At 34.3% G+C, this 18251-nt stretch overlaps 1 protein-coding gene across 1 annotated transcript; it reads right to left on the bottom strand.

Moving 5' to 3' along the window:
* Nucleotides 1-5602: 5602 nt before the first annotated feature.
* On the bottom strand, nucleotides 5603-18200 carry LOC148622641 (epoxide hydrolase 4-like). The gene is made up of 6 exons (XM_088572603.1): nucleotides 17944-18200; nucleotides 9553-9677; nucleotides 8590-8702; nucleotides 8010-8178; nucleotides 6930-7093; nucleotides 5603-6043 (listed from the first exon to the last, which is right to left on the bottom strand). Exons 1-6 carry the CDS (start codon nucleotides 18148-18150, stop codon nucleotides 5784-5786), a joined length of 1038 nt encoding a protein of 345 aa, XP_088428729.1. The 5' UTR covers nucleotides 18151-18200; the 3' UTR covers nucleotides 5603-5783.
* Nucleotides 18201-18251: the final 51 nt, after the last annotated feature.

The following is an 18251-nucleotide window of genomic DNA, read 5'->3' as shown; positions in this document are numbered from 1 at the left end:
AACATTCAAAAATGAAGATGATGTAGTTTTTCGTAAGCCAAACATGGCTTTTCTACCCTGTTCAGCACAATGCCTTTGTGTTATAAGAAATTTACAATTGTAATGCAACAATACACCTAAATAACAGAATTTGTCTACAATATCCAATCTATTACCATTATAAAACCATTCCTCTTGAGCTCTAACAGCTCCACCTCTACGAAATATAACTATCTTAGCTTTTCTTATGTTAACAGTAAGACCCCATTTTTCTGTATAGTTCGACAAAGTGTTAAGCATATTTTGCAACCCATTAATTGATTCAGACATTAAAGTCATATCATCAGCATACATTAATAAGAAAAGTGTAATATTTTGAAATTCTAGTGATGTAATACCTTCTGAGATAAACTCGAACTCAAAATCATTAACATAAAATGAAAATAAAATAGGTGAAAGAACTTCACCTTGCATGACACCTAAACTATTGGTGAAAAAATCAGAATTAAACCCATTATAGCGAATACATGTTCTAACATTATTATACATGGATTTCAGAACTGTAAGTAATTTTCCTCTAATTCCCAATTTAGCAATTTTATACCATAAACACATGCGATCTATTGAATCGAACGCCTTCTTATAATCTACAAAACAACAATATAATCTATTTCCTTTACACAATACATTTTCTATAGCAGAATATACACAAAATATTGCATCTGCAGTACTATAACCACTACGAAAACCAAATTGTGCATCAGTTAATATATCGTTACTCGATGCCCATTTTAGCAATCTAAGATTCAAAATTGTAGTAAACAATTTACCTAGGTTACTGACAAGCCTTATACCACGATAGTTTCCTGGATCGTTGACATCACCAGATTTAAAAACAGGAACAAGAATAGCATAAGTCCATGATGACGGAAAATAACCAGAATCAAGCACTGCGTTAAAAATAGTGCATAAATATGGTAACATAATGTTCCTGTATTCGATGAAAAATTCGTTTAAGAAACAATCAGGGCCATGACTTTTCTCACGTTTCAACTGTCTAATGGCGTTGACGATCTCATCAGAAGAAATATGCGAGTCCAAGACTTCGAAAATACATTTATTGTCGGGCATCTCCAGATCAACATCACCATCTGATACATCAGAAACTAGATTTTTGAAATATTAAAAAAAATCAGTTGCATTCAAATCACAGTTCCTACTATTTTTTTTCCTAAATTTTGCATAAAACAGCTTTGGATTATTAATCCTAAGTTTATTGAGCATATCACCTTGCTGTCGCTTATAAAGACGGTTACATTTACGTTCATAGACTTTGTATTCTTTTTTAGCATTGTTTAAAGCGTTATGATTGAGACGGGTTTTGCCTCTGTTAAATATAAACAGCGCTGAATGATAGTTTGAATAAAGTTCTTTACACCTTCGATCGAACCACGGTTTATCTTCGTGGATTGTGTCAGGTTTACGATTTTGTCTTTTGTTTTGTCTGAAGAATGGAGACATAACATTTACAAAGGTCTCTGAAAAATGATTTATACTATAGTCCATTTGTTCCTGGGAAGCAAATTCAAAATGATTAATTGTTGCATTCAATATATCAGAATTAACTAACAGGGCATTAAAGCAAGGGTCCTTAAAATGTTTGAAATATCATTCAGTTGGGATATCGGTGAAATATTTAAAGTTTAAAAGAGAATCATGCATTAATTTGAAGAAAGCATTTCCGTCCGTAAAGTTATCTGCCGGAAGTCCTTTTGTCATTCTTATACTTATAATACTCGAAGCCACTGATGTGACTTCCGAGTAAAATTTGAAAAAAGCCTTTAAATGAACGCGTTGTAAATATGGCATTGAAATAATATCTATATATTCAATTGGTTACCTAAATTCTATTGTATTTGTAAAAGATGTTACTCTATCCAACAGGACACATTAAAATATATCAGTCTTTCAATTGATTCATTTTAAAGTCATGATTTAGATGGTGAAATATAAATACTTGCCTCAACAACTTGATGCACGTTAAAAACCTCTTATAGTTGACGCCACTGAATTGAGTATGGCATTGCTACTAAGTAGAGTCAAGAAACACAAATTCAATTAGGAGCCTTACATTAAAAATCGGAAAATATTACATCTAAAAATTTGGGACTCATAATGACAGATATGCTAATTTTCGGAATGTGAAGAGAATAAAAAACTTTCGAAGTTGAATACAAAATAGATTCTCTTCGGTAATGAATGGTTTGAGGGGATGTTAAAATCTCAATTTTATCAGAGAATGGGGAAATAATTTCAATCAAGAATACACTGAAAAAGGGGGGGGGGTGGTTTCTGTCATGAAATATGAAAAGCGGCTCCCATGAGCCTGAATCGCTCACCTAGTTAAATTTATACCTTTCAAAGGCAATTACTCTAATAAGTCGTCCGACAACTTTGATCCCTGCAGACTATTGTAGGCCTAATAATAAAGATCATTTTTGCAATTGAAAGAATTTGACAGTTTTGGAGAAGTATGAGAAATTCTTCTGACCTCTTTGTTCTATTTTTAGTAATTGCAGCCATGTTTTTTTCGACGGATCGAAACCCCCCATATCAGTTCTATGCAGAACACCATAAGGAAAATTCACACAAAAGTTGGTTCCAATTGGTCAAGTAATATCAGAGGAGAAGATTTTTGAAAGAAAAAAAAACATTAAAAAGGGCAAAAAATCGATAAAGGGCAATAACTCAAACATGGCTCACTAACTCATTTGGCCACTCCCTATGTAGTACCAAAAACACTGAACCTAGATCTATGCATTGTAAGTGCATTATTTGAGTGTATTCTGAGCATAAGTAGTCACAATAACGCTGAGAATGTATACTTTAAAAGTCATATTTGTAATTTACTACTAAAGTGTATGAATATTGTTTACATATGTGATTAATTTGCCTCCATGCTGTCAGTTAGCAGAAAAGGTTAAAATGTGGATTTCCAGTATTATTTATTCATTGACAAGTAAATTTTATGAAGAATTTCTGTGATCATGATCATCGTACCATTAGCATAATAATTTTGAAAGCCTTATTTTCAAAGCTTCGCAATGGTATGCTACTTTAAGATGTCATTTGTCCTGGGAATTCACAGTAAAACTTTGAATGAGTAATCAAGGAAACCAAGATTCTAGCGGAAATCAAAAGAATGTAATCCAGGGACAAAAACCAGACATGGAAAACAGACAATCACAACTAAGAACACAAAGTAACTAAAATAATACATACAAAGTAACAAATGTAAATAAGCAACTCGGACTCCATTAAAGACTGAGAACATGGACCAGGTGCACCGGTAGGGTAAGCGTCCTCTGCTTTTCTAGAAACACCCGCTGAGTTGCTCATAAAAAGTGAAGTCCGGGGTAGACGAAAGAGGAAAGGAAAACTATGACGAATTGAACAAATCAGTTTTCATGGTGTAGAGGGATACAACGTAATGATACACGAGTTCATGACGACGAAATAAAACTTCTGTAGTGATGAATTTAATCTTGTAGCAACATAACCCTGTTCCAGAGGCCTAATTGTAATGCAAAAAGTCTGCGAAGTTACGGCAAGCTCTGGGATAAGGAATGAGTTGTGATATGAAAACTCCACACGCAGGTGCTGAAGGAATGCTGCCACTGATGAAAGGAAAATTACTTTTTTAACATGTAAAGTAATGGAAACGTAAGAAGTAGTAAGTGAGAACATAACAGATTAAAACGAAAGTTTGACCATAGATAGATCTCATCATGCTGAACACTTTTACCTAATGTCAGAATTTTGCTGCTACACCCAATGGTTTTTGAGATACATGCGAAAAACTTCAGTCTGAACCCTTTGTTCTATTTTAGTTACAGCTGCCATCTTTTTCATCGGATCGAGAATCCCCACATCAGTTCTATGCAGGTTTGGTTCTAATTGATCACGTAGTGTCAGAGGTGAGTTTTGAAAAATTGTTAACGACGATGACGAACGCCAAGTGATGGTAATAGCTCGCCTAATCTTAATAAGCTAAAAAGGCATTTAGGGTTCTTATCGGTGTAAAATACAACTGAAAAGTAACCCGCAAATGCTGAAAGAGTTAATTATGGATTTGGAAACATGAATCGATAACAACTGTGAAAAACAAACGATTTCCGAAAAGTCTTGCATAATTTACCAAAATAAAGCAATTCTGTTAATTTTGTAAAAAAAATCATCATCAGGCCATAATTCTGGAAAAGCACGAGTCCGCACTTAAGAAACAACTTCAAATTTAGTGAATACATGTACATTAATTTTGACCTAGTTTATTATTTGTGAAGGTATAAACTGTTTCTTGTGTGTTAAATTAGTTTCCTGGATGTAAATATTCCGAAAAAACAAAACAAAACATAATTTATCATTTTCCCAGTTTTTGTTAAATAAATGTAGCACCACTGTGACCAGTTTTAGCGGTGGATTCTGTTTTACGATTCAACGGTGGACAAAAAAATTGTTGTTCGATGTATTTGTATGTCACTAATTACCATTTGTCAAAAAAACTGTCAAAAAAGTTCAGTCATTTTATTAACGTTGATTTCTGAATGTATATCTGAGAATCTTAGTTGGGTTACCGCTAGTTCTTTCGCCAGTTTGTTTATCACGAACTGATGTACACTTCGTAGTGATGACTTGCAACTTCATGCACAAGAGTACATGTAATTTTGTATAATATGATAGCTACTTTTAAAGACCACATAATTTTTTTAAATAACAAAGAAATGAGACAAACCTTTTAGCTTTTCCATTGGAAAACAATATTATGATAAAAATGCTCTTAGATCAGGCCATGTCATAGGAACTCCGTATCATCAACTGTTCACATATCGACCTCTTGCTATGGATCAAAGCTGCTGTAGGTCATGGTTCACTCGAAACGTCTTTAAACGAATGAATACAGTAATGTTGAAAATACCCAATATATACCGGAAGCGAATTTAGATCACGCGAGTTACACAAAAGACCTAATTGGAAGTCAAAACAGATTTATTCGGAGACGTCAAAACAATAGTTTAAGTAAAGAAACAATGAAATGCTGTTGATTCGTAAAAAGAAATCACTCGCACTTCGGGCTCGTGGTTTCTTTTTTACGAATCAATGGCATTTCATTGTATCCCTATTACAAAACTGTATTTTGTCGTTTCATATAACTTAAGCCCCCCCCGACAGAATTGGTCATGAACATTCGTTTTATATGCTCAATTTTCTTGTTAACTTTCACAGGTTAGCCAATGGCCCAGAACGTATTTTATTGAACAAATGTTTAATAATCCATTATTCATGTACCTGAATGTAACAATAAGATTATGTTACAGTACCAGTACGTAAATAACAGTTCTTCAGTTTTTATTTCCGGCGTGTTGTGTAACTTGTTCTTCAACTTTAATCTTTCAGATGTTTCATCGGGTTTTTTTGCCCGCAGGTTTCCCCTTAATACATTGGTATTCCTACTCTGTTCTTCCCTATTCCACGCAGGAAGTTATATTTTTATGTCACACAAATTGTTTGTTACTGATTTTTTATATATTTAGCAAAAATATCTGGATGAAGAAATAAGTCAGTCTGGAAAATGACAGTATATTGATGGAAAAGAAGAAAACATTCAATAAAAAACAATACATGTATTATATATCCTTTACTATAGAGTGCTGTAGCATACTACAACGCACAGCTAGGTAACAAATGCTTAGTCTGGAATATCAATGGAAAAGCTGAAACATTTTCTTAACATAATTAGCATACTGTCACTGATCCAACCATTCTCTCATAAGTTTATTAACAGTATCAGGTGTATCCATCTGCACCCAATGACTTGCATTTTCTACATATTTAATAGTTAGGTTGGTGACATATTTAGATGCAAGCTGGGCCAGGTCTGTATTCAGGGCACTATCTTTACATCCCCAGATTACTAGAGCTGGTTTCTCTATCTTATTAAAGATGTACTGTCCACGTTGATAACGTAAGCCCGCACGGTAATAGTTAATGGGAGCTGTCATCCCACCTATTAAAGTAAATTGATAGTATAATCTGTCAAACGGAACTATCTATAATAACCTTAACATCCATCAAGCCTATAAGTAAATAAGCAATCTAAACTCCTTTAAAAACTGGTAATTAATATGGAGTTGATATCGTATACAAGCTGTTTATAGAGAAACATATTATGATCTACAATCATCATTTTTCATCAATGTTCTTTACAATTTTCAAAATCCTATCTGATGAATGTCACTTTTTGCATAACAAGTATTACAATAATTTCGGAGGGTTCTTGGCTGATTCAGCTATAAAACCTCCTCATACGGATAGTTTCGAAAGTTTCCGTGGACGCGGTTTAGCAAAGCTGCGAGTTTCTTTAAAATTGTTCATGAAAACTGACAATAAATATTTAATATTTTTAAATACATGTATGTCTTGTATTTTTACAAGTTGGGACATTCCAGTACCTTACATTTAACCGACATTACCATGTTTTTTTTCTTTCTATATCTCAGCTCTCTGAATTAAGGTTTGGGTCCATATTAAATTAATATTAAATGGTACAAAGTAGGAGTTCTGGGTTGAAGCGAGACTATTCAATTCATTCATCACCTCCACCTGACCTGCATTTCAAGTACTTTATTTTGTAGTCCTTTGTACAGGTTACTGTGGCTTTTCCGCTTGAAAGTAATACAAATTTGTGTTCTGTGACACATGAACACCCCTCTGCTAGGCATACCCCTAGGACCCGAAAATTGAATACATATTTCTATTTGTATTTGTAAATCAGTAAATAAACAGACTATGGTAAGGAATATCTCATGTATAATCATGGAGCCGACAAAGAACGCGCATGTAAACATCAAGTAATCTCTGAAAAGATGAGAATACCAGGAGTCAATACAAACCTGGCCTTGAAAGAGCGTAAATATATGCCTCAATATCGTCCTCGGATATCTTCCCAACAGCCAGGCCACTACGACTTGAAGTGAACACTCGTCTTATATTAGCATAATCAAATGCTTTCATTATAAATTCAGGCACCCATGGAACTTGGAAGAACATAACATACCTGGGAAAAAAATCGTTAGGAGTTTATCAACTGAACAAATACTTTCAAAACATGAGTTTGCGCACATTCTAGTGTTAGGCATACCCTACTCGTACAGAAAGTTGATATCGGACAGCATTCAAAATAGCTTACAATGTATGCCCTATCTATAAGAAGCCACGCAACAAATTTGTAATCAATTCATCAATTGGAAACCGAGATTTTATAACAAAAAAATTCTCCATCATTCCATATTATGAAAAATTGTAAAGTCTCATGAAACAGGAAGCTGATATCGGACAGCACTAAAAATTGCTTACAATGTATGCCCCATCTATATAAAACTACACACCAATTAATCTATTGAGAGCACAGATTACTGTGACGAAATTCGGACGTACCGAATGATGGATAGACAAAGTTATTCCAATATACCAGCCACTCATTGAGTGAGGGTATAATAGCATACATGGTGTCATGCCTAATTCATCCATTAGGGCACTGTAAGTTTGCATAAGTGGTTTCGAAAAATACTTTTTACAGGAAATGAAGGGCAATTAAATGCAATTATATAATGATGTCAAGAGAGGAGATTTGACATCTGCAGTACCTTTTAACATTATTCCTTTTAAGATACCTAAATGACTTCAGCATTATGATTTCTTTAAAATATAGTAGCATCTTAATTATCTTGAATAATACGACAGAAATCTGAAAGTGGGTGTTGTCATGTTTAGTCCATCAAATTATTGATTTTTATATTTAGTGTCGCCCTCTTTTGTAATGTTGACAGCTCCTCAGAGTGCATTGACAGAGATACCTTATTACATGTACATGTATTGCTGTCAGAAGATAAACAATATATATTACATGCACATGTGTATTACTGTAACACGATACTATGCAATATTGTATCTTAAAAGTTTCTAAAGCATACCATGACTTCTTTGCCTGTTGAAAATTTCCTTTCAAATAACTCTCCATCGTAGCAACATGTGGAGCATTCATTACAATCAATTTGTCAACCATGTCTTGATATTTAGCAGCAAACAGAAAACCCAGAACTCCTCCCCAGTCATGGGAAACCAACACACAGCTTCTGTATCCTGAAATATAATTTGTCAAGTTAAATCTTTAACAGTAATGTATTGTAAAGGTGTACATCTGTTTATAACAGTTTCCGGTCAAACTATGTGTTGGAAATTTTAGCTTCCTAATGTTTTTATATGATTATCATAAATGTAGTAAAGTCCCAAGATTGTATCCATAAAATTGTTATTGTTATTTCCAGGGATCACAAAAATGCAGCACAAAAAAAAACAAAAAAAAACAAACACTCACAGAAAAGAAAACTTGTGGGCTACACATTTCTGCCTAGCCTGAACTACCGGGTAGTAAAAAGCATACTTGGTTTAAGATTGTTAATGGTAACAATTAAAAAAAATTCTTCAATTGTTTAATTCATTACGGAGCCTCGTGGCATTCATATAGTGTATTGTATCACCCAATAAACTCACCTAGGGCTGGTATCAACTGTTTTATATCACCCAATAATTTATCAACATTGTATGAAGCAACACCACTTGGTTTATCCGAGTCACCATATCCTCTCAAATCAATGGCCACAACCCTGGAAATATAAGCAAAGATGTAACAGATGTCACAGGGAACTTAATCATAATATTTGAAAATAGACCCATTTTCTAGCATTCAAATATAAATACGATTTCAATATCATAAATGATTAAATTCCACTGCCGAACACAACTTGTGAGGATCGCACTTTTCTGGAACCATGAACATAGGTGGATGGAACAAATATGGTTCTATATGCTACTCGATTTATAGGTTTTAGTGCGAGTTCCTGTAAGTTATTGTTTTAGTTTCATTTTACCTTTTTAATGTGACCACTTATTTATTATTCTTATTTACGAAACTCAGCCATTTCGCAACATATATTAATATACACATGCAGGTTTTTTTTATGTTTTCAATGTATCATGTACGTCACGTGTGTATGTATGTTTCGTTTCGTTTTTGGCCAAAAGTTCTAACGGTACATATAATGTCGACTTCAAATAAATTTCAACAGGACATGAGCCAGAAATTTTACAAAAAACTTATTGGATTAGCATGCTCGTTATCCAATTACTTCCTAAATAGTTTGTTTTTACAAAATTGAATTTTGAGTACAAAACCACAAGAGTCCCATTCGGCGCCCCGTATGAATAGCTGAGACATTGAGCTACTTGAATTGTGATGTCCCAGAACGACCCAAAAGTCTAGGTTTTTTTTATCATCAAGTGGGTACAAATGTAGGCTCATACTGAAAAATACCCGAGAATATTCTTTGGTTATACACTGATTCGTAAATGGAAGGTATAAAAGTACTTGGAAACTATCATGACGTTGATGAGTGAGGCTTCGACGGTGGACCCTCCAGCCTATTTTCTACTTGTTGTCTTTCTACAAAGAAATACCTGTAGTCTTTCTTAAATTCTTTAATCTGATAGCGCCATGAGTACCAAAATTCTGGAAAACCATGGAGAAAAAGCATAAGTGGTTTACTTTCATCTCCACTAGCAACATAGTGTAATCGCACCTCCTACAACAAAAAGGTGATTTAAGAAATAAAGACTTGTCTTCTAATCAAGGTTTTGTTTACCCGCGAAAAGAGTTCTGTTCTATATATTAAAAGAAAATAAGTAGTATCTACAATACAGTAATAAAAAATCTAATAATGTCGAAATTTCATCTTCATGTAAATGTGGCTTCTCTAATGAAATTACATCTACATGAAGATAAATTTAAAATAATATTTGCTCTATAGAGATCATAATATACAAATGATGCTGAACAACTTAAGTGCATGTAAATGAGAATGATATTAAAGTGTCAGTCTCTGTAAGAATCAGGCGGTGGGTGAAACATGGTATAAAAAAACATCATTTTGATAGTGTAATATACCTATTTGCACCATCAGAATTAAGGAAAAAAAGACAATATTTTCCATATCATTTTGGTAAATAGAGTTATAGCTTTATTGAAATGCTCTGAAAACGAAAATTTCATGGGCAGACAAGTCTGTCAAAAACATTATTTTTCTAACATTCTATTGAACAATTTCTGAGCAAAGCCAGTGATGCAGAGATCAAATAATAGTCTTTCCAAATAAAGAAAGTATCCTTGAGTGATATTATATTGTCAGATCAGTGGGGTTTTGACTTGCATGTTACTGATTTTTCCCATTGCTTCGTAGTGATGACTTGCAACTTCATGCACAAGAGTACATGCACTTAATTTTGTATAATATGATAGCTGCTTTTAAGAACCACATCATTTTTTTTCAAAATAAGAAAGAAATGGGGACAAACTTTTTAGCTTTTTCATTTGCAAACAATACTATGATAAAAATGCTGATCGGAAACTCGATAAAATAGTCGAATTGACGAACTGGCTCTTAGGTCTGGCCATGTCATGTGAACAACCATCAACTGTTCACATATCGACCTCTTGTTAGACAGTCAGTACATTTTTGGGAGGAAGAGGCGTTAGCCGAATCCTTCCAACAGATCTACTGACCAGGGACAAAGACCAGACATGGAAAACAGACATACACAACAAAGAACATGAAGTAACTAAATAAATTAATCTTTGTATCGAAACTATAGGGCCTCAATTTTTTTTTAATTATTCGGTGGTTGCTAGGTAAAATCTACGTAGTACATTCCTAAGATTGTAACCTTTAATAAAATTGTTACTGTTATTTCCAGGGATCACAAAAATGCATCACAAATAAAACAATAACACACACACACACAAAATCTGTTTTTGTCTTGGCGTCCAAGTCAACTAATTGAAATGTATTCACACTGGCCGGTGGCGTGATTGAACTATCTTTGTCATTCAGGTCAAATTGTTTGAAGTACTTTTATGGTCATTTACATATTTTTCATTCCAATATTTTATCAATAGCGGTTGAATTTTCAACGTATCATTTTCATTTGGATAATACTGCTTTGTTTATTTGAACAAATGATTTTGTAGAATCAGTGGTCAACATACCGCAAATTCATACAAATGTATTTAAATAGTTTCATTGGTTACTTTGAGATACGACGAATCACCCCTGCCTGGTTCTTAGGCAGAACCATATTTGAAAACAAGGACTTATTTAAAACAACAAATTGGTCTAGAACAAGGTATTTTTTACACGTCTGTATATACTGAGCATGTTACTGATATTTGGTGTATCAATCTTGCTCGTATATATCTATGGCCCGTTCGAATTATATAAATTCTTCGGAAACAAATTTTTGTAAACTCATTTTACAAAATAGTTCATTTTTTGACTCCATTATTGTCAGAATGTTCTCATTGGCTTAATGTAATTCCAATTGTAAATATTTTAATTCGATCTTGTCTGTCCGAATAGGAATATAAAACCTAAACCCATGTGGTTAGGCTACATAACACAGCTTGGCCACTTCAAGTAATCTGATTATCCATATGACTGTGAGATAGTCGATAAGTATGCATGGAGCATGCTCAATTATACAATTAGCTTCCTCGAGGAAATTTTTTTGTTCTTCATACGCACTACCTCGCGGAAGTATGTGTCACCCATGCTCATCGACTCAACATACGTCAAAATAGATTAGAAAGGGAAATCAAGTAAACCCGGATTCTAACAAATCAAAAAGAACACAATAAAGGATAACGACTAGACAAGGAAAATAGATACAAACACCAAAGAACATAAAATAAATAAAATAAGCTTCACATGGAAACAAATAAATGGGCAACCCGGACTCCCCTATATACTTGAAGCATGTGAACCAGATGCACCGGTAGAGTACGTAAGCGTCCTCAGCTTTCTAAAAGCACCTACCGAGTTGCTTAAAAATGTCACGTCCAGTGTAGATGAAAAAGGAAAGAAAACTAAGACATGGTGAACAAATCGGTTTTCATGGGGCTGGCGGGTACACCATAACGATCCGCGACTAAGTTCATGAAGACGACCGTCTGTATTTTGTATCGACATAATCCTGTCCCAGAAGCCTAGATTTAAGAAGTCTAGCGCGGTAAAAAAAGTTCGCATAGTTTCGGCAAGTTCTGGCATATGAGTTTTGGTATCAAAACTCCATACGTAGGTGCTGAGATGTTGCCACAGATGAAAGGAAAGTTAACGATACGGAACAAGAAGTCATCGCGTTTGTCGTGTAGTTTAGTCATGGGTTTTCCCTTTCTATCGATCTCTCAGAGGAGTAAAGATGTGAGGCTGACTTCATCTGTAGTGTTATTCTAAACGTCATCTATAGAGCGGAAACTGAGACCAAGGGATCTGGCTAAACGATGTTCCTTCTTTTCATAAGATTTGCTATGAAGTCAGCCTCATAATAGTGAATTGAAATAATATTAACCCTAATAAGAATGTGCCTGTTTGCTGAGATAAAATTCGGAAAATATTTCTCAACGTGTGTACTGTAAAAATTGGCACCTGTAGTAGAAAAAGTAAACTATTTTGACGATCGACTTCGTTTTTCGAAGATTTATAAAAACTCAAATGCAATTAAGTGAAAACAAATTAAGTATGACACTGAACTCATAAAGTCTTTTTTACTCGGTCCATTCATAGTATCTTGTCAAAAGAAAAGTTCATCTATAGAAGTAATTGCGGTTTTGGGAGACTTCAGCGTGATTTCGTAAACCTTATTTCAGCGCACAGATTTTAAATTGAGAAGTTGGTATCAGGGTGTTCCAAGACAGAATAGTCTGTGCCTCAGGTGTACATCCTCTGAAGTTGATGATGTAAAACATTTTCTATTTTCATGAACCACTGCTCCTACTTTAATGATATCCATGCAAAACATAATCAGAAACAAATGTTCAAACTTTGATCAAACCAGGATAAAAAATTAATCTGGATGTGGAACAATGAAAATGTGGAAATTTTAGCCTCTATTTCTTATTTGATCTTGGAGAATAAAATATAAAGAAGTTTTGCTGTCCTTGTTTGATGGGGTAGCGGGATAATTTAAACAAGAGGCTCACAGGAGCCCGAATTGCTCACCTGGTTAAATTTTACCTTTCAAGTGCAATATATTTAACGAGTTGTCCAACAATTTTGACTCAAGAAGATTTTGGTAGTACCTATCATAAGGATCATTTCAGCAACTGAAAGTTTCTTTTATCTATCATAGTTTTTAAGATACTGGCTGAAAACAAAAAAAATAAACTTTAATCACCTTTCAAGGCCAATAATTCTTAAAAGGAGTCGTCTGACAACTTTGATCCCTTGGAGATTTTTTCTACGCCTTATAAAGAGGATCATTTCAGCAATTGAAAGAATTTAGATAACCAAACGGTTTTGAAGATATATGCGAAAAACTACTGTCTGACCCCTGTTCTATTTTTAGAAACGGCGGCTACCTTTTCTGACGAATCAAAAGTACCCACATCAGTTCTATGCATTACACCCCAAGGAACATTCATACCAAGTTTGGTTCAAGCTGGTCAAGTAGTGTCAGAGGAGAGGATTTTTCAAAGAGATAACATTGAAAATAGCAAAAACAAATGTTGAAAAAGGCAATCACTCTAACTTGTCTTATCAGACTAACACGAAAATTTTACTACGGGTAGATCTCATCATGCTGAACAATTTTATTTATGTCAGAATGGGCTAAACCTAAGAGTTGATGGGATATATGCGAAAAACTACTGTCTGATCCCTTTGTTCTATTTTTAGTAACGGCGGTCATGTTTTTGACGAATCAAAAATCCCCACAATAGTTCTTAGCAGGATACCACAAGAAACATCCATATAAAGTTTGGTTCCATTTGGTCAAGAGTTTTGAAAAAATAGTCTACGACGGACGACGACGACCGAGCGATCTAGGGTTCGATCCTCGGTGGGGGAGTATAATTATATGAGTCAAATCATGCTCTCCCGCTACATTTGGCGCCCAGCTAAAAAAACCACGGGGTTTGGATAGCTAATGAGCTAGTGTTAGAGTCGTTCATAGTACGATGACTTAAGATGGGGGAAATATGGCAGGACGACCTACCTGCGTTATAGTAGGTGGTGAGAGCGGTCTAGGGTTCGATCCTCGGTGGCGGAGTATAATTTTGAGAGTCAAATCATGCTCTCCCGTAACAAGGTGACGCCAAGTGAGCTAAAAAGGTGTATATTATTGATGCATGACTTCAAATTTTATATAAATACATACATATATATATATTAATTCAATAAAACAATGTATAAACGGAACATTGAAATCATGCCTGGAGCGTCGTCCTTTGGTACTATTTGTATTTAGGTAACATTGGATTTAAAATAATTGTATTCGGAGTTTGAGGCGAATGTAGAGGTTAAGTCTGTGCATGAGGTTCCAGCCTTTACCAGAGTGTAGTCCTTGTTTTAAAGGAAATCTGTTCTAGACATGTCATCATTTACATATAAAGTTATGTGTTTTGTATGAACCATGATTGTTTGTACTGTCAACCATGCCTCAAATGGGGAACTTTAATTTGGAAATAAAATCTTCTTCTCCTTCATATCAAAATCATTCACTACCCACATTTTCATAGATTTATCAATGTTAAAATCAAAACTGTATCGTATGAAGGAGCATATTCATAGGGGCGGACCCGGTGCATGACCCCCTAAAATAGGGTAAAAAATCTTTATGTATAAAATCTTGATTTTTCACAAATACTAACCCAAAAATTCTCGAGTCCCTCCGCCCGGCCTTTAGATACTATTTACGCCCCCTAAGGGTATATGAAATCCTGGACCCGAGTTGTTAAGAATATTTTACAGATGTTCAAGAGATATTAACGAATGACCACGAATGGATTTTTCGTTTAGGATTCGTAAAAAAAAATTACTCCAGAGCAACAAAGTTTCGACAAATGCTTCATGAACTTCATAAAAAATAGCATATATTTTTCACAAGGAGCTCTAGTTTTTTATGTCACTCCCCAGTAGTTTTCTGTTGTTTTTTTTAATTTCTGTTTGAATTGACATTCATCAATACAGAAAATGTAGAAAAATCTAATATTTACGTAATGTAATTTTATGTAATATTACAGCCAAAATAAACGTTTTTGATGTTAGATATTACGAAAAATCTATTCATGAACCCATATGATTTGATATTCTGATGTATTTTGTGGTCGAGTTCAATGGTACAAGAGGGCATGGTGAGAAAAAAAAAACATTTCCCTTTATAAGACAAGAGACTTATTACGTCAAGGTTAGAGGTTTTTATGAGTTTTAATGGGTTAATGGATTTAACAAGCAATTGCAGGGGTAACTTTAAAAACGCTGGTTATTACATATTTTGTAGATCATGATGTAGAGAATATCCTGAAATTCAAACTTGGTTTTCAAACATAATTAAAAAGCAAGATTTGTAAACGAATGTACTTAAAGATAAATCACACTTTAATTTAAACATTTTGAAGATCTTGACATACTGAGTTATTGTTTTCTATTACTTGTGTGTTTTCGGGTCAAATAACAAGGACAGCTACAGGGTTTCCCGGAAATCTATGTCTCTCACTGTAATGATAAGAGACTGGTAAATAATACAGCTTACACGCCGGTCATCAGAGATACCCAGTTCAGGGGAAACACTTATCTTTATGTGGTTTGTATTTTTCTTGTTCCTCTACCAAAACCAAATTAAAACCCGAAATAGCAAACAATAGCTAAAAAAGTTAGGGGGATCGACCCTTCAGAAATAACTTTTGACGATTTTGACGTGTTTAGCATAATTGTAACTTTATTACTAAAGTTCTGCTCTAGCTTTGTTTCGAGTTTGTGAACTACAGACAACATGCAGGTTTTCATGAGACTACATCTCTACCCGAAATGACAGGATCAATAACTCGGAAAACAATTAAGAAAGAAAACCTAGTTAGATGATCTGCTGCATTGGCTCCAATGTTGAAGATGGCTAATTTGGAGCAGTAGTTCGGTTTTAGGGGAATATCTATAATATTTCGTAATCACTACAAACATGTAGTTCTCTTGTAATTGGACAAAGTTATTTGGAAATTACGACATGCTACCACTGATCAAAGACTAATCGCATTTAATACATTGGAGTTGTGTTATGATATGCAACATATGCAAAGGGATAAATAAAAAATTGATTGCTGGTAACCAGAATACATTTTACTGCTGAAATCTAGTCATACTACAAAGTATATACGTAGAACTAAATCTCTATACATTCAAGATGAATTAAGGAGATGATGATGATGATGATGATGACTCCTACAAATACATCTTTGAATTCATGATTTCGACAAATAAATATAAATTGTATCATTCTCCAGAGGACACTACAATTGCTCCAAAATCTATCTGATATCTTGATCTAAATTTAAAAAAAATAAGAATGAACTTCAAGAAATGCACACATTTCAATAATGATTCTTATTTCCTTATCATTTTGTACATATTTCTTTTTTTAATCCAATGAACTTTATACTTGTGTAAATGGAGAAGCACTTGTCGAAAATTCCCGATTGGGCCAATTAGGGATTAACTTCCAAGAATAGAGATTAATATAAATTTGTGATTAAACCACATGGACTAGTTGGAGTTTCCCACTCTTATACCACCCAGGACTCAAATCAGTTTCTCTTGCATATAATCACTGAACTCACTTGTACCAACACCCATGCTTGAAACTTGTCAAGTCCAAGGGGTGGATCTAGACACTTTGAAAAAGAGGGGTCCTAGCTGGGGTTCCTGAGACAAGAGGCTCCTAGGAGCCTGAAAGGCAATACATTTAACAAGAAGTTGTCCAACAATATTGACTCAAGAAGACTTTGTTAGGGCTTATCATATGGATCATTTTAGCAATCGATAGTTTCTTTTCTTTCTGTCATAATTTTCAAGATATTGGCTGAAAACTGTAAAAAACAACCGTCATTTTTTCCCCTTACAAGGGCAATAACTCTTACAAGGAGTCATACGACAACTTTAATCCCTGAAGACCTTTGTAGTCCTTATAATAAGGATAATTTCAGCTATTGAAAGAATTTGGCATATCATGTTACAAAATGGAGTAACATTCAATTTGTCTAATGGAAGAACTGCAAGAACTTAAGTAGCCCGACCCCAATTCAGTTAAAGCAACCAATCAACATCATCACATTTCAGACATATCGCTGTCAATTTTAAATTTTATAAAAAAGCCATTATGTGATATTATTACTTTAATAAATATGATTAATCGGTTCATTGTATTACATAACCGGAAATTTTGTTGATTAAATGACACTTTTTGTTGATCAATCGGTTTATGTAGATCGCCTAACCACTAAATAATACTTTTAACCATTCCGCACACCATAGATATATGCGAAAAACTACCGTACATTTATACCAAGTTTGCTTATAATTGGTCAAATAGTGTCAGAGGAGAAGATTTTTTAAAAGAAATAACAATAAAAATAGCAAAAAACGTCAAATGGGACAATAACTCCAACATGGCTTCATGGATTAAAACGAAAATTTTATCAAAGGTAGATCTTATATCATGCTGAACACTTTTACCCGTCAGAATATCGGCTAAACCTAAGGGTTCTGGAGATATATGAGAAAAACTGCTTTCTGACCCCTGTGTTCTACTACTCCAGCAATGCTAGAGGTTGTCTGTCAAGCTATTTTCTGACTTGGTTGGGGTATGGAGGAACGGAATTCCAACCTCTTTTAAGTTGTAGGAGCAATGTTCTACGAGTAATGCCTAGTGGGGACGACAGACAGTGTTAGTATCATACGATAAGTTTATAGTTCAAACAAAAACAATGTTTTTTAAGTGTTTCCAATCCACATTATGAAAATGGCTTACCTCAAGATGAATGAAACCATGCGAACCTAGAGAAGGGTCGTTTAAACACGCTGGCATCACATCCCTTCGCTTCGGCACTATTGTTGATAAAGATTTTATAGGGTGGCGCAAAATGCGCCAAACTATTCCTAATATAGCTGTTGATGCAAAGAAAAGTCCCAAAATACATGCTAAACCGAAGGTAATATAATGGCTCACGAATCCCATATTTTTTTGTTCAGTCTTCAGTGTACTTTGACCGACAGGTTCATAATGTAGAACTATAGTGCAAAAAATGATACTTTTGGTTTATAATCTTTACGTTAATC

This window comes from Perna viridis, chromosome 3, assembly GCF_037379345.1.
Source record: "Perna viridis isolate PV_CMFRI_1.1 ecotype Kerala chromosome 3, ASM3737934v1, whole genome shotgun sequence".
NCBI lineage: Eukaryota > Metazoa > Mollusca > Bivalvia > Mytilida > Mytilidae > Perna > Perna viridis.
The sequence above is the reverse complement of the archived record's forward strand: the minus strand, read 5'-3'. Positions and strand labels throughout refer to the sequence as shown.